The sequence below is a fragment of the Pelobates fuscus genome, chromosome 4 (genome assembly GCF_036172605.1).
Source record: "Pelobates fuscus isolate aPelFus1 chromosome 4, aPelFus1.pri, whole genome shotgun sequence".
NCBI classification, from domain to species: Eukaryota; Metazoa; Chordata; class Amphibia; order Anura; family Pelobatidae; genus Pelobates; species Pelobates fuscus.
Window position 1 is genome coordinate 65887745 of NC_086320.1, and position 24341 is coordinate 65912085.

General features: G+C 37.1%; 2 protein-coding genes across 3 annotated transcripts in view; one reads left to right on the top strand and one right to left on the bottom strand.

The window, feature by feature from the left end:
- C4H8orf88 (chromosome 4 C8orf88 homolog) overlaps positions 1-14329 on the top strand; it is a 39108-nt gene extending 24779 nt beyond the window's left edge. For both annotated transcript variants that reach the window (XM_063450329.1, XM_063450330.1), the window contains exons 2-7: positions 8844-8942; positions 10737-10844; positions 12279-12355; positions 12571-12655; positions 13786-13892; positions 14222-14329. In XM_063450329.1, coding sequence (XP_063306399.1) covers positions 8844-8942; positions 10737-10844; positions 12279-12355; positions 12571-12655; positions 13786-13892; positions 14222-14275 — 530 coding nt within the window. In that variant the 3' untranslated portion in view covers positions 14276-14329. The remainder of the gene's footprint in view (positions 1-8843; positions 8943-10736; positions 10845-12278; positions 12356-12570; positions 12656-13785; positions 13893-14221) is intronic.
- Positions 14330-16712: 2383 nt separating this feature from the next.
- The window catches only part of NECAB1 (N-terminal EF-hand calcium binding protein 1), a 219049-nt gene continuing 211420 nt past the window's right edge, over positions 16713-24341 (bottom strand). Inside the window, exons 11-13 of the mRNA XM_063451266.1 lie at positions 23932-24009; positions 21802-21893; positions 16713-20147 (exon numbers count right to left, since the gene is read on the bottom strand). Of these exons, the coding sequence (XP_063307336.1) occupies positions 20119-20147; positions 21802-21893; positions 23932-24009 (199 nt within the window). The 3' untranslated portion in view covers positions 16713-20118. The remainder of the gene's footprint in view (positions 20148-21801; positions 21894-23931; positions 24010-24341) is intronic.

The window sequence follows — 24341 nt, forward strand, 5'->3', positions numbered from 1 at the left end:
TGTGATACATTTTACTGTTTTGAAACACTAATATTTATGTTCAGCAAAGTCTCCGGAGTATAACAGTGCCCCCAATGTACAGGTTTTATAGTGTTTTTGAAAGCTTCAGTGTCAAATATAAGGGTCAAATATTGGTCAAAGTTTGGTTATTTTGCCTTTGAGAGCGTATGGTAGCCCAGGAATGAGAATTACCCACATGATGGCATACCATTTTCAAAAGAAGACAACCTAAGGTATTGCAAATGGCGTATGTCCAGTCTTTTTTAGTAGCCACTTAGTCACAAACACTGGCAAAAATTAGCATTCAATTTCGTTTTTTTGCATTTTTAACACAAACAAATATGAATGCTAACTTTGGCCAGTGTTTGTAACTAAGTGGCTACTAAAAAAGACTGGACATACCCTGGGTTGTCTACATTAAAAAAATATGTACATGTGAGGTGTGATTCAGAGATTTATGACAGATAACCGTGTTACAATGTCACAATTGATACATTTTAAAAATATATATTTTGAAACCGCAATTTCCTACTTGTACTTATAGTCCTATAACTTGCAAAAAAGCATGTAAACACTTGGTGTTTTTAAACTCAGGACAACATTTTGAATCTATTTAGCAGTTTTTTTTTCATTCGCTTTCGTAGGCAAGTAAAAGATTTTTCAAGTAAAAGTAAAAAAAGTTTTGTTTAGTTTTTTGGTCAATTTTTCACCATATTTTTTTTTTTTATGTAAATTATATGACATGATTGAAATAACGGTATGAAAGAAATCCCTTTTTTGTCCTGGAAAAAACAATTATATAACTTGTATGGGAACAGTAAATGAGAGAGCTGAAAATTACAGCTAAACACAAACACCACAAAAGTGTTAAAAGAGCCCTGGTCCTTAACGTACAACATCGCCAACACAGTCTGGTCCTGAAGGGGTTAAGCTAATGTTGTTTTGGTGAGTATAGCGTCTCTACTGAAGCATTACTGGGATGATTAAAAATGTGGTAGTGTCGCTTTAAATGAGGGGGAAAAAAATCCTACTGTCCATAGCTTGGCAGTAAATCCCTGTGTGGACTGTGTGACATCATCTCTGCTTTGTTACTTTTGCATGAAGAACTGCAATGAAATCAATCTCGTGAGCTTGGTAAGTACAGTGGTTTTTCAGCCATGCTATATCTATGACAATCTTTAATATAATTTAAAGATGTTGTGGGATATAGTTGTCTTATAGTTGTATGTGTTCTCATGTTTATTTTGATTCTGCCACCTGGACAACTTTCCCCTAAAAACTATTTTTAAATAATCTTTTTATAAAATGTTTAAAGAAAATATGTTTTAAATGAAGTATATGTTAAAAAAAAAATAATAATTAACTTTTATAAACTTGCTAAAATGATTATATTACAAAATAGCTTTGTGTAGACGTGTGCTTGCATTCCTTTTGTAAAGGTGCCATCTACTAAGTACTTATGTTCACATATTTGTTCACATCGTGATTCTGTTAGTTGAGGAGTTTGTAGGAATATTTGAAGTTCTGTGTAGCTTGGTGTTAGATGGTTTTTTGATTTTTATTCTAGTATTCTCAGATTGTGCCGATTATGGGACATACTAACTACTTTTAGTAGAAAAAGACAAATTCACATTATGCTAACATATTTACTAACTAATTTATACATTTTCTAACATTAACAAATTATTTGAATATATGGGCCTTCCCTCCTGCTGTCTGTGAATATGGATGGCATAGATTTCTGTGCTGATGGTTGACTTGCTGTAGAAGAAAAGTACTCTGACAGGTGCTTCTCCTACTATATCACAGCATGTGCTGTAGGTGCTGTGATTATTTTAATACCAATTTGACCAATACCCTGGTGTATATGCATCATGGGTGAGGAGGACAAAACAACCACAGAGTTGGGACAACCACAAAGCTGCAGAGATATCTATGCTGTCACTCATGGAGAAAAGGGGAGTATTAAACTAACCAATCGAAAAGAAATAACAGTTTTAATTTATCACTAAATATAAAGTATTTAACGCATAAGACAGGGCTCAACATTTCTGCTAGCCATTGGCATGTGAAAATTTAGCCCTGGTGAGCATACTGTGGCGAGTAATTTTTAAGGCCTAACTAGTAGGAAGTTAATGCAATTATCGTTTAATCTAATTCGTGGCACCCATGACCGGCTCTTCCAGCAGATGTGGAGAGAAACTGCGATGGAGCTTAGACTTTGGGGTTAAACCTCCTTGCACGATAGCAACTTTAATGTGAATAACATTAACTCTTTAGTAGATATAGACCAAGTGACAACAAGCATGCCTTTAATTATGTATTTTTTCATTGGGGTATTTCTAAATACCTCTAGCAAAACCTGCATTTCTCTTGTCTGCAGCATTTGCAAACCCTCTCCTTCTAACCCCGCCCAGACTTCTGTGGCTGTCCAATCAGTCTTTCCAATGCAACTCAATTAAAAGTCTTTGCAAGGCAGGTGCTCTGAGCATTTGCTACCTCTTGAGTTTAGCTCCAGTAAGCATACTAAAGCAGGAAGTAACAGGACTTGTCTGCTTGAAAGCCACGTGGTTTGGTTAATTAATAAAAGTGTAAATTTCTATTGAAATCTGCACTTCTTGCAAAATAAGGAAAAAAGAGGAGACACTCTGCACACATAAAGCTTGACAGCAAGCTAAAGTTTTTTAGTTGTCTGGAGTGTTCCTTTAGTTTGTTATGGTGCCCAGAGTGTTACTTTTAATGTCTGTTGTATGTATGCATATGTTAGTGTAATATTTGCCTGAAGTATGTACATATATGTGTGATTTCAACTAAATATATATGTGTGTGTCTAATGTTATAATTGAATTAAGTAGCTTTTACATTACCTTTTATATCTCCTTCTATTTGATGCCATTTTACTTTTACCATCTTTTTTTCACTTGTCTCTATTTTCAGTATATTTTACCCTGGTCTTTCCTTTGTATCAGTCTCTCCCAAATTCTTTTACATACTCCCATATGCACTGCACATTACTAGGGGCTCTGTAATCTCCCAGTACAGCTTGTATATTACTGGGGGAACACTGCAAATGTCAGTTGCCTACACTCCCTTCCCATTATATTTTACATTCACAGTATAACTTGTATTTCCATCCTCCAATGCCTGTTCCCACTCTGACTCCCTCCTCCTCCTTCCTACCGCGCGGGCTCTCAGTATGCTGGGAGGAGTGACCGGGGAATCACTTCCTCCCAGCAGAGATGATGTCATCACAGGGGGCCCGGTCGCGCAGTTAAAGCGCCCAGCGCTGACCAGGCCCCCTCACAATCCACATCCATCGGGTGGCCCTGACAGCATGGGCCACCCGATGGACCCCTCCATATGCGAGGCCGCAAGTGGTGATGGCGGTACCCGGTCGCAGGGGTACCGCCGGCTCCCACCCGCCCGCCCCCTCACCCAATCTGTAAAAAAAATTTAAAATCCCTACCGCCCACCTGGAATCCTGAAACGCCCACTAGTGGGCGGTAGGGACTAGGTTGACGACCCATGCTGTAACCTATGTAAATGGTGAGTTTACTTGGCTGAGATCACAATCTCCGGCAATCCTATGATTTCCCATAGAAAAGCATTGGGAGGCTAATGTGCATGTCCAATCAGCATTTCTTTATAGACATCCATTGAATCAATGCATCTCTATGGGGAATGTTCAGCGTCTTAATGCAAAACATTGAGCAGCACTGACCCTGGAAGCACCTCTAGTGCCTGTCCATTGGTGTGAGGGCCATCAGAGATGTCCCTAGGTAATTAAATGTAAACACTGCCTCTTCTCTGAAAAGGCAGTGTTTCCATTAAAATGCCTGCAGGGACATGTTATAGACACCATAACAACTACATTAAGCTGAAGTTGTTCAGGGGACTATAGTGCATCTTTTTAAAGCATGTGATTGTCTCAATTTGTCAACCAACACTGCTCCTTTGCTCATCTGTATGATGACCGCTTTAGATCACAGCAGATAAGCTTTAAAATGGAGGGGCCATGCAGTTGTAGTGTGCAAATGTGTAATAGACATTTTCCTAATTTAACATAATGCAGACTGCAAAGACATTTCCCTGATGGCATCAGAGGGCTAGCCCTAGTCTGCAGCTCACACAGAGCTCAATCAGGAGGAAAGGGAGGAGACCGCTGCAACATCGACATGTTAGCCAGTAGTGTGGGCCTATCACAGCAGGATGGGCTGGAGTTTGAACTCCACTCAGCCCTATGTTAATCCTGCCTTGATTATAATTATTATGGAGGCAAGAAGACTTACTCTTACTAATGGGAGTAGAGAGAGAGTGTGTGTGTGTGTATGTATGTATATATATCTATCTATATCTATCTATATCTGAGCTTCCTCGGATGTTCCTAGTGCTTACTGAGGGCTCAAAGCACTTCTCCCGACACCATAAGTACTGCAGACCCCACGAACCGCCGCAGCTTGGTTGGGGTCTCTCCGTCTCCTACCCACCCTGGACCTACGACAAAGCTCTAGGTTCCAGTGGGTGAACCTCTCTCCCTTCAGAGAGCGTAGCAGGAACAGCTCTTACAAGAGCTAGGGATTATCCAAAGGAGTTTGATGATCATAGCAATCTCTTGTAGTGATATAGCAATACCCCCCCCCCCCCCCCCCCGCCCCCGCCAATAAGAGACCAGACTCTAGATTGAGGGTGAAGTAGAACTGAAGGTTTAATGATACAGGTTGACTTTATATACAATTCCTCAGGCCAGAGGCACCCCCTGGACCTGATGGAGCACCGCATTACAAACTGCACAGACCAATAAAAACAATGTAACAATGAACGACACTCCCACATACAGTAAACAATCCCTGGGGTATGTCCAGTCTTTTTTAGTAGCCACCAACACTGGCCAAAATTGGCGTTCAAATTAGTTTTTTGCATTTTTCACACATAAACCAAATATTAACACTAACTTTGGCCAGTGTTTGTGACCAAGTTGCTACTAAAAAAGACTGGACATACCCCATTTGCAATGCCTTGGGTTGTCTACTATTGAAAATGGTATGTCATCATGGGGGTAATTTTCAGTACAGCTAAACACAAACACCACAAAAGTGTTAACCCCTTAAGACCGCAGCCAAATGTACAAGTTGTGATCAACACAAAACGTAAACAAAACCTGGCATTTGCGCTATATGTCTGTCCAACCGTAATTCACCTCTTTCATATTAAATGCACCCACACTTATTATATATCATTTTATTCAGGGGAAACAGGGCTTTCATTTAACATCAATTATTTAGGTATGGAACATAATTTAATATGAATAAAATATAAAGAAATGGGAGAAAATAAGATTTTTTTTTTTTTTAAATACCTTGAGTTGTCTACTATTGCAAATGGTATGCCATCATAATTTTTCATTCCTGGGCTACCGTACGGTCTCAAAGGCAACATAACCAACCTCGCAAATTTCAATGTGAAAAAAATGAAACGCAAGCCTTATATTTGACTCTGTAACTTTAAAAAACACACCATAAAACCTGTACGTGAGGGGTACACTAATATTTGTGTTCAGCGAAGTCTTCCGAGTAAAATGGTACCCTCCATGTACAGGTTTTATGGTGTCTTGGAAAGTTACAGGGTTAAATATAGTGCTAGCAAATTAAATTCCCTGAACTGGGTTGTCAGGTAGGTCCTGCAAATTGTCATTAATAAAATTATTACATAAATATATACGTGTGTGTGTATATATAATGTTTGTGTGTATATATATATATATATCGTTCTACATGTATTTTGATATATATTTTAAAATACAGTTAGAACGAAATTACACGTGTGTGTATATTTTTAAACGTATTTACATATGTTTATTTTATGATCTATAAATATATAATTTTATATATATAGTCAATATCGTATGTGTACTTTGCTAGGAATATATATTAATATGAAAATACATTTAGAAAGTGTGTGTGTATATGTATGTATGTGTGTGTGTGTGTGTGTGTGTATGTGTATATATATATATATATATATATATACTTAGATCATATATATATATATATATATATATATATATATATATATATATATATATATATATGATTTAAGTATATATTTAATTTTACACTGTTTTTAACATTTGTATTTATTTTATTTTTTCTCAGACAGCAGGGGGAGTACCTGTCATGTTTGAAGGGCGACAGAAATATGCCAGATGAGAGAGAGCGAGAGATTGAGAATTTTAGTGAGAGGTGGAGAAAGAGAAGACAGAGTACGGATGAAATGCAAGGGAATTGGATCTAGGGAGCAGGTGGTGGGGTGGGAGGACTGGAGTAGAGCAAAAACCTCCTCCACTGTAGTGGGTGCGAATGAACATAGAACAGCAGAGGGAATGAGGTTTTGGGGAAGGTATTGTAAGGGGAAGAAGAAAGATGGAGATCTCTTCCCTGATTGTAGAGATCTTGTCCGTGACGTGAGTTGCAAAGTCTGAGGCGGTCAAGTTAGTAGGTGGAGGAGGAACAATAGGGCGAAGAAGAGAGTTAAATGTGTGAAATAGTCGTTTGGGTATTGAAGTAATTTACTTTTGCAGAGGAAAGAGCCAAGCTGTATGAGCGCAGCATAAATTTATAGTACACACGAAAGCACACCTACTCCTAAGTACTACTATCTGTTTACTATCTGCGCTACGGCACAAAACCTTTTTTATTGTTCCACAGTATTGGTACACTATGTCAAAGGGTCCCACGGGTCAAATTAATTGGGAACCCCTGCTCTAAATAATACTTAGTTTTGCTAAATAAGGGAGGTTAAATTATCCCTCCTGCCCCTGGGCATATCGCTGTGGGAGATATAGGAAACAATATATTTTGGTGCAGCCTTGCACTACTAAAATAGTATCAGATAAAATATGTATATAAAGTACAATCAAGTGGTTTGTAATTGGGATGTTCCTATTACATATAAATGGGAAATATATTGCTGTGGGCATATCAATAAACCGTTGATTCCATGCATCTCTATGAGAAGATGCTGATTGGGACAGTGTCGCGTTTTGCCGCACATCCATGAAAGCCTCTCATTGCTTTCCCATGGGAAATCAGCAAGTTTGAAATCAAATGGAGTAGAGCGTGGGTGGTGCCAGCAGCAATGAAACCTGTGCAATGCTGAAAAAAGGCAAGCATTCAATAAGAAACTTAGCATGTACTTTAACTACAGAGCATTGGACGGCAAAAGATGATTATAGAAGTTTGCACATGATGGAGGTGCAGACCTCACTCCTCCAGCCCTGGCACCAGTCACTTCAAGGCAGCCCTGCCACTTGCCCACAGCATGGATAAAAGAATAAATAAAACTTACTGCCTGCAACTGCATGTTGTAATTTCTACATCCCAGGCATGTATATTGTGTCCAAGTGTGTTTGTTTGTAGTATTGTCAGTGTGTGCCATTGTATTATGCTGTCTGAACATGTGTAAACTGTGTGAGTGTGTATGTACAGCAGTGTGTTATTGTGTGTATGCTTTGTCTAAGAGTGTGTATACTAGTGAGCACATTCTGTGTGTGTGTGTGTGTGTGTGTGTGTGTGTGTGTGTGTGTGCATGTATGTATAGCAATGTGTATACCTGCCATGTATGGCTCCATTTCTCTCACCATTCTCCCAGAAGTCCAGACGGAAAAATACTGTCCTTTGCATTTTTATTTTTCGCAGACCTCCTCAAATACTGCCTGTTCTGGTAAAATAAAAGCCAGATGGCAACTCTAAATAAAACATTTAAAACTAAAATTGTGCTTATTTGTGGTGGCAGGTAACTTTTAAGGCTGACTAGTAGTAACATTTTAAGCCATGGATTCACAAGGGAAGAAAAAGTGATGGAACTGTTTTAACATGACATTCATTTGCTGACACCCTTGCACCTGACAATGTTTAAAGGGATACTACAACCAATATTACCATTTTAAGAAATAGTCGTGGTGGTAGAAATCTGTTTGTGCAGCATTTCTGAGATATATGTACCTTTGTGCCCGTGTGCTAGTTGCACCCCTGGCACACATGACTGGCAGCCCTTTCACCTTTCAAACAAGTTTTTAGAAACCTTTTAACTTAAGCTTAACCTCTTCTTATGTCTGTGTGCCAAGGTCTTTTCACTAAACGCTGAATGGTTTTTAGTCCAAATGTGATTGTTTCAACTAAAAGCTTATAATATGAAACTCATTTGTTTGTTCACAAAAGGCATATTAAGTTATTTCAGCCATATATGTACTTTCATTTGGAAGTATTTTAGTTAGCTGTTCAAACCAGGTGAATATCTACATGGGTTTGCTGTTCACAAACGGCCTTACTTTATTGTACCAAGCTTTTTGATTTGTTTGAGCCAGTACCCTGAATAGAGATCAGAGGGATTATTCCCATAAGCCCCTAATGCTACCCCCCACCCGTACTGTTAATTAACTATGCATCTATCCCTCTCTTTCTTTTCTCCAATGCTCACTCTATTCTCTTATTAATTTATTTTACTATTACAATTACATTCTTTTGAAAATGACAGGTGCACATTCTGCTTCTTGTGGTTTCTGTATTTTCAGTTGTAAATAAAGTGAACTACAGAAGAAATTGTATAAACTGAACAGAAAATAGTAGCTGATTCAAAGTGAAATAGTTTGCTGAACAACATTAACAAATTTAACAAATTTAAAAAAAGTTTTCCTAATATAGCATGTTGTTTTTTTTTTTTTTTCTGCTTGTGCTAAAAATCTTCACTAAAAGTAAAATAAGAAACTGTTGAAACATGCTCTTCTTACAAAAGGTTTACTATTTTTAAAATTGTTAAATCTATGTATTTCTCATGTTTCTCCTAAGAATGGAATAACTTAATGTGGGAACAAATGGACGTCAAAAAACTAATTGGCAAATCACTTAAGCCGGCAAGACCAATTCGCCGTGGTGTGTCTGAAACTGGTAGGTGCTTGTTATTTTATTATTATATAGAAGTAATTATATTACAAACTCAGCAATACCTAGATATTATGGCATAGGAAATGTATGTTAATATCAGAACTGGACCTCTACTTTACAATGATCTCACCTAAAAAAAAAATACATAAAGGGAATCAACACAGTAAAGGAGGAGACTATATTTAAAAGAAGAAAAACTACCACAACAAGAGGACATAGTCTTAAAGGAACACTATAGTCACCTAAATTATTTTAGCCAAATAAAGCAGTTTTAGTGTATAGATCATTCCCCTGCAATTTCACTGCTCAATTCACTGTCATTTAGGAGTTAAATCACTTTGTTTCTGTTTATGCAGCCCTAGCCACACCTCCCCTAGCTATGATTGACAGAGCCTGCATGAAAACAAAAACTGGTTTCACTTTCAAACAGATGCAATTTACCTTCAATAATTGTATCTCAATCTCTAAATTGAACTTTAATCACATACAGGAGGCTCTTGCAGGGTCTAGCAAGCTATTAACATAGCAGGGGATAAGAAAATCTTAATTAAACAGAACTTGCAATAACGAAAGCCTAAATAGGGCTCTCTTTACAGGAAGTGTTTATGGAAGGCTGTGCAAGTCACATGCAGGGAGGTGTGACTAGGGTTCATAAACAAATGGATTTAACTCCTAAATGGCAGAGGATTGAGCAGTGAGGCTGCAGGGGCATGTTCTATACACCAAAACTGCTTAATTAAGCTTAAGTTGTTCAGGTGACTATAGTGTCCCTTTATCTTAGAGTGGCAAAGGTTTAAAAATAATATCAGGAAGTATTACTTTACTGAGAGGGTATAGCCTTCCAGCTGAAGTGGGAGAGGTTAACACAGTAAAGGAGTTTAAGCATGCGTGGGATAGGCATAAGGCTATCCTAGCTATAAGATAAAGCCAGGGACTAATGAAAGTATTTAGAAAATTGGGTGGACTAGATGGGCCGAATGGTTCTTATCTGCCATCACATTCTATGTTTCTAAAAACATGTTACAGCTTTTAGGAGATGGTTAGCAGTTTATTTTTTATTATATCATGACTTTAGTCTCTGAAGTCATGTTGATGGGGGGACAGGCTTTAGAATATTGTTGGTGTTGCTTACCCTCTTATCACTGTACCTGGAGGGGAGTTTGCATGATGGTACCAAGGGGCTTGAGCAACAGTCTACCTATATGTACTGCAGGTGTACACTGCAGTACATATAGGTAGACTGCTATATGTGGGATAAGCATTTAAGCTGTAGTTCCACTAATCACAGAGTTTAAATAGTTAGCAACTTTCAACTTATTCACCGCTCTGTTCATAATTGTATGAAACAAGCAGTATGCTGCAATCTCCTGAGCCGCCAATTGTGCAGGCTACATCGTAATGCAAGCTTTACACAGACTTGGCTCAGGCTATCTTCAGAGCAGGAGAATGGAAGTGTGCTTGACTTGCCCAATATATGAATGCAACATGCACATGTTGGAAGGTCCTGGACGACAAAGGACTCCATGCATTGAATGTTCTGGTGTCTTAGAGCAGGCTTTTTGGAGCAAGGCACTTCAGTAAGATTTACATTTCCAAAGCACACATGCTTAGTTTTTTCTTTCTAACATCTTCAGCAGCTTGTGCATATTAGATGTATTTGAATCCTTAATGGAGAGATTTGCACACTTTTAAACCAAACTGGAATTTAAATGTAAATACTTTTTAAAGCACGTGTTAAAGACTGTTTTTTTTATTTTATTTATTTTTTATTTTTTATTTCCCTCATCTTAACCACAGTCAACTGCCGATGGACTCAAGAGTCAAAGACAGACCACCAAAATGGGCCTCAAAGCCAAAGCCCCCGACAAACAACCTACTCCCCAACCCAGAGACTGATCAAGACAGGTGGGTAGATTATTTTACATACCATTGCTGATTCTACAAATGTTTTCTTAGACCTTCAGAAACCATTATTCTGTTAAAATTATAAGTGAATTTTCAGCACTTGCTCATTCCACCCACTTCTGGTATTTTACTATATATCATTATGCTAATTGGGAGTTATTGGAATATGACAAACGGTTAATACCCAATGCTTTCCTTTAATAGTGAAAATATTATTTTTAATCCCTATTCCACTGTGTTTGAAAAGTCATTTAGGAGGTTAGTGGAAAGCTTAGTAGACCTATTATTGAAAAAAAATTAAAATAAGAAAGGCAAACTTGATGGTCAAATATGCTTTTGTTAATGGTTTATCTGACATTCACTTTTGTATGGTGAACTAATATTGACAGGTTAGCTTATTTTTTTTGTTGGTGAACCATATATTAAACATTTTATTTTATATCTAGTGCAGTGTAGATAAACTGCAAATTTAAAGTCCGAACACACAGGGAACAGATAATGGTTTGTATAAAAAGATTTTAACCATAGGTGAAGACACAATAAATGTGTTGGCTGGAGAATTAATATGTGGGAAATACAAGAGCAGGAGTTGGTGGAATGATTTAAAAGGAGGATGTATTTGAAAATTCTGATAGAGGATGAGACTTAGTTCATGTATTAAGATGATTCAGAGATATTGGGTGACTTAAAAAAAAAAATTCTATACAAAACAAAATGCTTTGCTTATGTACTTCCCCCAAATTCGTACCAAATTCAAAGGAGCCATGTTGGGAACATTTATCAATAAAGCCATACACTCAAGGGCTTTAGGACCTTTCAAATGTGACTGGTAAAAATCTTCTGCAAGTAAGTCAGTGTTGCGTGCAGCAGTAGGAAAGGAACATGATCCAGGCAGAAGCACTGTGTATGAATTGTAGAGGAGGCAATCAGAAATGCTTACACTCTTGTTGCAGTCAAGACAGATGACGAAAAAGGAGTGAAGTTTTGAAAGCTAGGCTGTCAGAGCTACTTTGTGTTAATGATCTATTTTGAAGGCACTGGAGAACTCAGGGAGGCTTTGACTTTGGGTAATGTCCAATTTACATCATCGTGAATTTGTGAGGGCTGACTTCGCCAACCATTTTTTAATGTGCTCATATTCAGGTGTCCATTTTATCGTACAAACCAGCTCTGTGTGAACATTGTTTTGTATTGCATGTAACTACCCCATATGCAAATTGTAGAAGTAGCAACTTAGGAGCTTTCTAAAAGTGTAGATTTTCTCTTGAAATCTGTGTACTTGTAAAGAAAGATGGGGGGAATTTTTTTAACTTTTAAAGCACTTAAACCAACTGCAGTGCTTTAGGAGTTTGGAGAGTTTTAAAATAATGGATATACGATGTGTTCCACTATGAGCAATGATCAAGCTTTAATTCTGGTTTTACCCTACTTTAGCACCAGTGTATATGATTAAATACCGGGAAGATCTTGCTGGCTGCTTTCCAAAAGATCGTGGTGATCATATTGACTTGGTAGGTCTATATTGTGTTTTTTTTGTTTTTTTTCTTCATGAGGGATTAGCTTTTATTTTTTTGTTCTGGTGTTCATTAATTGAGACTTTTGCTAGTAATCATGTTGACAAACAGTTACTGCATGTTGTGCCTGCCTAGCCAGATAATCTTGTTTTTTTGTGTTTTGACTTCTAAAACAAATATTTTTTTGCCAATTTTGTCTCTTCTTGGTTTAGTGGTGCTCAAATAACAACAATGAAGAGTTAAGTTCTTCTGTGGTTCCTAATAAACCAGAAGGACCACAACCTCTAAGCAGAAAAGGTAATTGGCAGATTTCATATGCATTTATTTGGTTATTTCTTCTAGTGGGGTATACTTGTGTAAGTGCAAATAAAAGGCAGCATCATTTAGCTATTTATCTTACTTTTGACTAGATAATATCATTGTTGGAAAGATAACACCAAGCTTTAGCAACCAATATAAAAGGTTAATCGCGCAGTAGGTTTGAGTTTACTCTTCTTAAATATTGCATTTTTAAAATACTGATGGAATATTGATATTGAAATTAATGGTGTGACTAGGATTCAGTGAGAAATCTGTGCTTCTTTCCTGCCATTGCTGAAGACTGTCAATATTTGCAACAATGATAAAATCTGCAATTGTGAATATATATTTTTTGTTAATGTGTTGTAGCTGTAATGCATTTTAATGTTGATACTATACTTATCAGACAGTGCATTGATTTTGTTTTGAAAATGGACCTTACGCTTTGTTTCCTGCAGAGCAGTGTACTAATTGTCTGGTCAGTAGTCCTCACTTACTGTCTGCTCGGACATACGACCAGCTCTCTAGAGCAGTGAGCCCCCGAATCTGAGTCTCGGGAATTCCCCATAACATATATTCAAGGGATTCCCCACGTTAGAGAGTTGGCCTATGTTCAGGAAATTCGGGGGATTCCCTGCACTAGTGAGCTGGTCTCTGTTAGGTGGATTTCCCCGAACATAGACCTGCTCTCTAGCCCATGCAAGACTCGCTGGTGTGAAACATCCTCACTTACCGACCATTTGTTAAGTGAGGAGTGACTGTGTTCTTGTACACTGTTAGTTTTTACCACTTGTGTTTAAACCCTTTTTCTGTGCTAATCTATTCATCAATGCTCCTCTTTTTTTAAAATGTACATCTTGACATTACCCCTACACTCTGTCCATCAAACTGCAGGTTATGTTCTCATATTCCTTCTCCCCCCTTTTATTTATTTTTTTAATATTTTTAGTTCTTTGTGGTAAGGGAATGGGAAAACTTTTTAAAATACTTGTGGGAAAGCTGAGTATTATTCTAAACTTTCATTCTGTTCTTAAGTTAGTTCTGTGCTGTGAAGCAATTTGATTGAAATTTTTTGTTTTTATTATCATAATGTAACCTTTGTTAAACATTGGTGTTTCTGTCTGCAGGTAGAATTACCTATACACGAGATTTCCTGATTAAGCTGTCTAACATGTCCATATCCAAGCAAAAACCAGCCTATTTACCAGATCATCCAATTGTTTTGGATAAGCCCGTAAGTGTCCTCACCATTATGATAAGATGCTGTAGAAATACTTTTATTATTATTATTATTAAAATAATAAAATGTTTAATGATAGTTAACCCCTTAGACTGCCTCTTTATGTTACAATGTTAAATACTAGTTTAGGCTATATTTATTATTGGCATTTATATCCATATATCAAGGAACATAGTCCTTTATTTAATTAAAGGTCCTTTTTTTTTAATATATATTTTTGTAATTCTTGTTATATTTTTATATTGACTGGACTGCGTAGTGTTGTTGTTGTTTTTTTTTTTTTAATTTTAAATTTTTTTTTTTTTTTACAATTTTTCATCTAGGTATCCAGGATTCAAGTTGACAGTGGATTGTTGACATCACCTGTGTCTAGCTGAAGAATAAAATACTCCCTAGTGCCTTAAAATATGGGACAATATATTTGAACATCTAAGACGAATATTTCCTCTTTATTGGAATATCATTTGTCAAACTAATTTACATCAGATTTTCTAACAAACAGTAATTCTGTTGAAACCATCCACTATTAAAAAGTGAAAATAATAAAACAAAACCTAATGGCGATCTATTTTGGCTGCATACTTTGAAGCTAAATATTTAAAAAATATTTGTATATTTAAAATATGTACATAATCTTTATGGTCATTGTGAATATTATTGAATCTTTCAAGTAAAACCGACATGATTAGTGATATGTATATCACTATTTTATTAACTTGCTTGGCAGGGTTATATTTTTATGTCTACAACATATTTCTAATTTTGGGTAGGATTGCTTGCTGAATTGAGATCTGTTTACACATGTCAGAGGAACAATATGTTTTAATTCTGTATAATATGCTTTATTAAAACCCTTTCTGATGTAACTTTAATCTCTTTAATTTGAAAGAGACTGCAATGTTTCAGCTTAAATTCACTATTAGCACTATAAACACATTGTGCTCTGCGTTGGTTATGGTGCTTAGAGTGTCCCTTTAAGGTCAGGAAATTATTTCATAGACCAAACTTAGAGAACAATAAAGAGGACCTGTCAAATATTTTTTTTCTTTCCTTGTGCCCCCATGTCTTAATGATTTATATGCAGATATTTAGTTTTCCTCTGCTCGTGATGTCTGTTTGCCCTTCTGTGAAATTCATTTTACTTATGGATTGTGAGTAAATATGATTGGAAACTAAAACAGAACCTTGCTTAAGCTATATCCATTGTCAGGTTTAATCAACTTGACTGCTATAATAATCCATACCTTTCCTTATTTATTTTCAAGAAGAAAAAAAAAAATCGAGACAACAGGGAGCTGTATGAAACCAGATTGGATAAAGTTTTCATTTTTTGGTGACTGCTGCTTGAGTGATATGGGACATTTATGGATGCGGCTTATGTATTATGGTGCAAAGTATAGTCTGCTTATTATATTATTATTGTCATTTATATAGCGGCAACATATTCTGCCGCACTTTACAATGATAAAATGTGGCTATTTGATAACAAGTAACTTACATACAAAATATTTTAGAGGCAAGAGGCGAAGAAGGCCTTAAAGGAACACTATAGTCGCCTAAATTACTTTAGCTAAATAAAGCAGTTTTAGTGTATAGATCATTCCCCTGCAATTTCACTGCTCAATTCACTGTCATTTAGGAGTTAAATCACTTTGTTTCTGTTTATGCAGCCCTAGCCACACCTCCCCTGGCTATGATTGACAGAGCCTGCATGGAAAAAAAACTGGTTTCACTTTCAAACAGATGTAATTTACCTTAAATAATTGTATCTCAATCTCTAAATTGAACTTTAATCACATACAGGAGGCTCTTGCAGGGTCTAGCAAGCTATTAACATAGCAGGGGATAAGAAAATCATGTTCTATACACCAAAACGCTTCATTAAGCTAAAGTTGTTCAGGTGACTATAGTGTCCCTTTAAACTTACAGTTTATTATAAGATTAGTTCTGTCATTTTGAGCTGTTTTGTATTGTCTCACATTGATTTCACATTTGTGTTTTATCTGTATGTTTGGCGTATCCTGCTTTCCTTAAGAACACACATTAAACATCTGCAGTTACTTGCATATATATTTGAAATTATCCGAGAGCCAGTTTATCTAAGCCATTACCGACCTGCTAATGTTGTACTAGGTTTAAATAATGTACATTCAAATTGGTATACATTATAGATTTATAATGTTTTTCTGCTTTGTTTGAAATAATTTAAATCTGTTTAAATTCTTTATCCTTGTCTTGTGTATTTGCTGTACAGAATTTCAGTAGTTATTTTAATTTTAAAATTAATTAAAATGCAAATATTTGTGCACAAGAAGCATTGCAGAATTACCTAGTTATTTAATTTGTCTCAAAATCTAAAGTGAATCAAAAATGCTCTCTTAATACAGGGTTAAGTAGTGTCTGTCTTCCTGACAGCTACTAGAAGGTGCATCCACGTCCAGATCAGCATCCAAAACTGTTCCGTGGCGATTTGATGACAATGCTTTTCATAGAAATGCATTTGTTTGGAGCCACTTGCACTTCTAATCCTATTGGAAAAACAATTAGAAACAGAAGATGAGGCAGAATGGGTGGCTGCGAGTAGCGAGTGTCAACAAAGCAAACAATACCCTTTTTGCATGAAAGGGGCAGAAATCTAGAGCACTATAGCATTAAGAATGGATGTTTGTATTCTTCAAACGCTATAGTGTTTCTTTAAAGAGTCGTCCAATTTAAATAAATATATTGGTACTTCAACCTTACCGGAGTGGAAGGTTTTTTTTGTTTTTTGTTTTTTTTGGGGGGGGGTGGGGGGGTTATGCTTTTTCTTTTTGTTTACCCACAACATTTTGTTCTACACTTTGCAAGTGGTTTGTCAATCACAACTAAACTTGAAGCTAATGACCTGCAAAAACAGGCTATAGGAACAATGGCATAGCTGGTTTGTTTGTATAGGGTGTTTTAATTCATAGGACCACCAAAAACGAAATTACAAAAGCATTGTGTTTGTGTGTGTATATAACATACTTCAGAGCATAGTTCATAACAATTGAATTATTAATATATTATTGAATTTTGTATTCTTGCGATATAGACTGTTTCTAGTTTTCGTATCTAATGGAATATGCATTGTCTATATGGCTGAGTAAGAGACCACTTCCTCAATTGTGAACATTTTAGTACATTAACTTTGTTTATAATTGCAAAAGACAGACAAAGAAATCCAATGAAGATCTGTAGATGCCCACTGGACACTGTTCATGGTGTTCATATAACACATGTGAACACACATGTAGTAACCCTATTTAAAACAAAACAATTAAACAATAATTGGAACGAATATGCAAAACATATATAATGACATATAACCTCAAATACATATGTCAGTACTTTGCATTGCTGATGTATAATGGCAAATATTTTCTAACTTCTAACATGTCATGGGTAATATTGAAAGCTATGTGATATAGATATTTATTTTTATATCCAATGTTAACACAATACATGTAAGTAGCACTCACAAAAAAATATTACTAACAGAGGTAACTTAAAATTTTCACGTTTCAGAGGTTCTGACCGGTACTGGGCAAGATCTGGACAAGGACACAGCACTCATCTTGTGACATTTTACACCTACAGGCAGGTAGTCCTAGAATATTATCCATTTGGCCTTGAACTCACAGATATGTTCTCACATACAAATTAAAAGGCTATTATGAAAATCGGCATAAGCTATTACTTTTTATATAACAAGCAGTAATGTAAAATTTCTGAATAAATAATTGAACAGCATTTAAAAAAATAATAATAATAATTTCTAATTCAATGTATGTGTGAAATTTGCTATATAAGCTTAAGTTGTGTGCACCATGGCAATTCTTTCCAAGAAATAAGGTCCCCTTGCACCTCATAGCTGAGGGGTAATCACATGGAGAAATAAGCAATTAGGGGAGTCATGAGATGGAGGGAGGCTGCACACCAGTGCTCCTCCATGACACTTCAACCACCCTCACTAGCTCACCGCCTTCCCTTCCAATATCACTTTGTGCCCTTTCCCTAAACATTTCACCTCTCCTATGTGTGAATACACAGTGTTCTAATAAATTCTGTTTGTGCTTGCTTACATATTATTAGGGTTCCTTACGTTAAGCGTACTCCAGATGTAGTCCCCTTACCTGTGCCTAGAGAGATCAGCTAAAACTCACAGAAGAGGCATAATGACATCCAAAGTGTTTATCTTGGGTTTCTGTATCATTCATTGAGAAGGGACCTGCCAGCATATAGTGTAAATCTGCTGCTGTGGGTAGGATTAGTTTAGTTTTACGATATTCGCATAAAGGTTTTCATGGTAATGGGACATGCATGTTGAAATCTGAGTGAAATTAACTAAAGTGCACGTTATTATGTTGATGAATATTGTATAGATATACAATACTGATCCTTCACACAAAAACACCTGATCCACTACACATTTGCTCCTGCATTCATGCACTTATTTTGGAGCCTCTAGACATCCTCATGCATAGCATGAGGACATCCAACATCATTTCTTAGAGTTAAAGGGACAATATATCAATCAGAACAACTACAGTTTAATGGCCCCTGATCTGCCTTCTTGGCTGAGATCAGAATTGACAATCCAATACTTGTGTTTTGCTGAGATCACTTCTTAGGCAGATCTTGGACAGAGACAGCAGCAGAGGACTGGAATAAAGGTAAGATTTTACAATCTTTAGGTAGGGCAGGATGGGGGTGGCATAATTTTTTTTTTTTTTTCGTCTGTTTCCTTTTCAAGGTTTTTTTTCTTGTGTTTTTATTTTAATCTGAAAGAAGAGCTAGAAAGGATGTGGAAAGAGAAGGCCGTAGTAGTCCCAGTTGTGATAGGAGCACTCAGGGCTGTGAGATCGCTATCCAGAAGATACTGTGCAGAACCCTACGACTTCTAGTCCTCTGGTAGAGGATCTGAGAATGAGGAATAAATATACCACCCAGGGGAGTGAGAAAATCTATTTAAATAACTACTCCAAGCACTAGAACCAGAACAGGCCTGCTTTAGTGATAATGGTGCTATGAGTGCCTGGTGCCCTCCCAGAGTAATTTGTCAAATTGTTCTATAATGGTTCGACAACTTACCTAGGTCTCAGCCCTGCATCCAGATTGTCTTTGCATGGCAATCTGGTTAACTCCATTGAGCTATGCAGAGCAGTGCAAGAGTTCTCTCAAGGGTTGAGAATACCAAGTGAGTGCTTTCAACCAGACTGAGGTCCTGTCTTGGACCTGCTTAGCTCAGTGAAGACATTACGCATCAGAAGCCAAGGTGATGCAGGCACACAGGGGTCCCAGATAAGATGACACACCAATCTAAATATGGTGCTGGGAGTGTTTATTCAATTACAATATTGAAAATCACTTATATCACATGTTGACTTTTTTTCATGTGATAGTTTTCTTTGAAATGTATATTAAAGATTTAGCAATTGGCATCACAATCCAGGAACAGCCATGGCACAATTCTATTCTTCCACTCACTACGTCAACTGACAGGTCCAGATGACAAGTCTTTTAATGGTGGATGAAAGTAAGTAAAGATGAGCGCATTCAGTTTCACAATAGAAATATGAGAATTTTTACATTTAATTTTATTTTTCAGACATCGCAAACACATATCTGCTATGTATGGGTAAGGTAACATAAAATTACAAAATCCTGGAAAGTGAAGGTTCATTTAGTGCTGTATCTTCAAGAATACTGGCGGAGTTCGGACAGTTCTAACTATGGGAATGGATATTTACAGTGAGACAGACAAACCCATGAATTATAAATGAAAACCTCGATTTTTCTTTTTCGTATAGAAAGCTATACTTTAGTGCAGGCTTCCCCAAACTCCGGCCCTCCAGATGTTGCTGAACTACAACTCCCATGATTCTATGAATTAGATAGATAGACTGAGAATCATGGGAGTTGTAGTTCAGCAACATCTGGAGGGCCGGAGTTTGGGGAAGCCTGCTTTAGTGCATCTCCTCACTTTAATTACACAAATTACTGTACCACGTTTGGTGGATCATGTTGTTGATTATACGTATGCACACAGCATGTCACAGCGTTTGTTCTCACTGCACTATGCAGGTTACAATGTTTATCCAAATATTACATGTAGTTATATATAGTAGTACAGATTGTATTTTTTTTTACAATTTTGAACATCTACCGCCGGTCCACAGAAGGTTGGGAGAGAGTTCACTTAGTTGTTATTCAGTACCCACCACGAAGCTGAAAAAAATGAAAATATTTAAAATAAGGGTTTACAAAATGTGTGATATAAACAGAGACAGTTATATTTCTAGTTATTGCAGCCACTTTCACTTTGGTTAATTTAATGTTTGCAGGTTAGGAGTTACGAGATTTCATAAATATTAAAAATATAGGGTATGTTTACATTGCAGGATTAACACACCTCAAGTGAGTATCAGGTAGACTGTTTAGTTGCTGTCTGGAAGACCGCCACTAGAGGCGCTTCCTCTGCTATAACTCAGTTATAGATCAAATGCTGCTCTGAGAGCAGCATTTGATTGGCGTGGAGCAGCATTTTTCCATGCAGGCTCACTAGTCTCTCAATGCTTCCCTGTGGGGGGGAAGCATTGGAATAGTGGAGGTCAACAACATTGATGATCTCTCAGCCAAAAAAGTGGAGCAGCGCGAGGACTGAGCGGTAATGAATCACCTTTCAAACCCTCACACTGGGGGGGGGGGGGGAGGAGGAGTACACTTAGATAAGTCTCAGGGCACTATAGCATTTGGAATATATGTTTTATTTCTAATGCAATAGTGTTCCTTTTGCTTGAATATGTTAAGGAATTCCAAAAAATGAAAAAGTCACTTCTAGGTACAGTTGATGTCAAATACTCTGCGTCTAAAGAGACACTAGGAGAACTTGGACGACCTTCAGGCATATCACTGCTCAACCCTTTCACTACTCTGATATTTTTAGATTTAGTAGTGCAAAGAGACCAGGCTTTTTTTTGTCTAGAATATTTACGTCCGTTATAGTGTTAGATATCCCTTCCAATATCTAAGGTACCTAGCTAATGCTGTGTAGACCAGCTCTAGGTCAACTACAGTAACAGGAAGAAGAAAGTACACCCTCTCTGGTTCTATTTTTTTTACTTATAAGGACACAATAACAATCATCTATTCCTTAGACTTAAACTTAGGTAAATACTACCTCAGATGAACAACAGATGACATATTACACTGTGTCATGATTTATTTTATTGAAAATAAAGCCAAAATTGAGAAACCATGTGTGAACAGCTACGTATACACTTACTGCTTCCATAGGAAGTAGGAGGTTAAGGAGCAGACAGGTGCTGCAAATCAAATGCCCTTGATTAATTGATCATCAGCAAGTGGGACCACCTTTTTAACCCCTTAAGGACGCTGGACGGAAATTTTCCGTCATTGCAGCACTCCCCTTAAGGACGCTGGACAGAAAATTTCTGTACAAATTGAAAATTAACCCCAGAGTGCCACAATCGCGGCAATCGTGGGGTTAATGTTCCTGTAGTGTGTCTCCATGTCGGAGGCACACTACCATGGGCAGTTTCACTGAATCAGCCCATGTGATCGCTCTGACCGGGCGTCAGAGCGATCACACGTGCTGCAGTGAAACCCGATCTGTTTCCCTGCAGCTCCGATTTCACTGTGATCTGATTTTTTCTTTTAACCCCTGAGGGTTAACTTTTATTTTTTTTTTAATCCTCAGAGGTTAATCCTCAGAGCAGGTCTCTGTGCAGACCATATGTGTTGTACAATGTGAGAACAACCGCAAAATACCGCTAAATGGAAAAATAAACATGCGCAGAAGCATTGAATGAAAAAAAGTTTTTATCACAGTACTACAAGATAAAATAATAGAGATACTAACCAGGTACTAGCATGGTTGTCATTAGCTCTGGAGTTTCCAGAAAGTCGACATTACTTCTTTGAAAGGTTTTGCTATAATTACTTTGAAGATGGCTATGAAAAGGAAAAAGAAAAGTCAAATTGTAGTTAGCCTAGCGCGCACGTAAAAGGTGCTTGGCAAATAGATGAAACTCTTCATATAGAAATTGAATGGTTAGTAACCCTTCCACATAAAGGACACTGCTGTAAACATATTGACTAAAATGTTTGAAACCATGGTTCTCCTGTTTTTTTTTTATATCAAAATCTTATTTGTAAAGCGGAGCATAGGATAAAAACACTGAGAACTGACAATGAAAAAAGGCACGTTTTATTGAGTGTTCCTCAATATACAATTATGTAGCACACGGGTTATATAGTGCTTTCTCCCTTTCCTTTTGCTGCTAATTATTCATAGTGGAACGAACAATTAGGAGTTAATAGCAGCTCGGTGTTTAATTCATTTTTATTTGTTTCGAGGAAGTGCGGTAACTTTTTATGAGATTAGAGAATGTATTGGCTTTCTCTTTAGTTCTCACGCGGGTAATACATTGTAGCTCACTTGTGTCATTAGTGAGCGATTACGACTGATCCATCCATGTAGCCATTGCTAAACTAAAATGCAAGGGAGGTGCTTCTGCGTGAGAGATACATCACCCACAGACACATATGTATTCTCTTTTATTATATATAGGTGGAATCTCTCATACTGTGTGCACTGGGGAAATCACTCTGCAGATTTCATCAGTGACATTAGCTGGAGGAGTCTCAATGCTAACAGCAGAAGGTTAAGGAAAGGGTTGTTTTACAGTTAATTTCTAAGTTGGGAACATTGGGATAGAAAATTTAGTAAAAAGCACACCAAACCAGTATTATGTTAAGAAGTTAAAAAACATTATTGACACTTAAATAACAGGCCCGGTAAACGTCATCATAGGAGAGGAGTCAGACGAAAACCTTATTCCTATGAGTAAGAATCGTTCAAAATGCTTAAAGGAACACTATAGGGTCAGGAACACAAACATGTATCCTGACTCTATAGTGTTAAAAACACTATCTGGCCCCCCTTTTACCCCTTGCCCCCCTAAATATAGTATAATCTTACCCTTTTCCAGTCTGCTGCTGCTGGCTCTGTCCCTGATCTTCCTGCTTAGCTGACATCATCAGAAGTGTTGACCAAAGCCAATTACAATACTTTCCAATTGAAAGCACTGGATTGGCTGAGACTGTCAAGCAGGCAGATCAGAGGCAGGGTCAGCACAAGCCAAACACAGCTCTGGCCAATCAGCATCTCCTCATAGAGATGCATTGAATCAAAGCACTGAATGGCAGTGCCACACACTGTGCAGCACTGCCCCAGGAAGCATCTCTGGTGGCCATCTGAGGAGTGGCAAGTGGGGGTATCCCTTGGCTGTAATGTAAAAGCTGCATTTTCTCTGAAAAGACAGTGTTTACTGCAAAAAGCCTAAAGGTGATGATTATACTCACCAGAACAAACTCAATAAGCTGTAGTTGTTTTGGTGACTATAGAGTCCCTTTAAGGTTTTCATTTGGCTTCCCCTTGTGATACAGTTCATTGTACCTGTCTTATAATTGGCAATAACGTTGTTTTCACTGCTCAGGATAAATCTGGTTTGGTGGGCTTTTTCCCTCATGTCCGCTCATATCTCTTAACTACTTTTTGGAACTCAGTACTTCCCTGCCTTAAGGTTTCCTGGAGCCGTTGGTAAGACCCCTTAACCTAACCCTAAGCTCCCAACTCTGCTGTTATACAGACTACCTCACTGGACTACACTGTTATACTGTACAGCCCAAAAACGGCTCAAAAAAAGGGTAAAGATATACCATACGGCCAACCCCAAGATGCCCATGTGTTCACATTGTATGCTTTTATTGTGTAACTTGCATTTGAGAAGGAATATGGAGCCTAAATAATGGAAATATTTTGCTAGGATTATTTTACTGAGCTTTTAAAATACACAACCTATGAAAATAATTGCAAAGGTAACATCAACCTGTCATGTAATTTCAAACAACAAACGGAACATAATCTAACTTATCAGATATAAGTAATGTGATACCGAATAATGTATGTTGTAAAAACCGTACTTACTTTTTCCAGATGTTGCTACTTTCCCAAAATTCATAAAGTATGAAACGAGACTCATTTGAAAGCTTCTGAATGGCAACACTGCATATAAAAAAAGATAATATAAAGACCTTTAGTCTGAAGAAATATAAAGGAAAAATATTTCATCCGAACAATATATATTACTGAATAAATATGTCTTATATCGCCTTTAGATTTTATTCCACAAAGATTAGTGGTGTCAGGTGTTGGCACCGAAGATGTTTGGGAAGTACATTCTACTTGATGTTCTGGAAATCATAAATCGAATCTTCCCCCAAAAATTTAAAATCAAATTTTTATTTTTGTATTCTTTTTACTGACGATCAGCAATATGCATGCTCAAGTGTTGCTCACTTAGAATCTTGGGACTTCGTTAATTTTGCATGAAACAA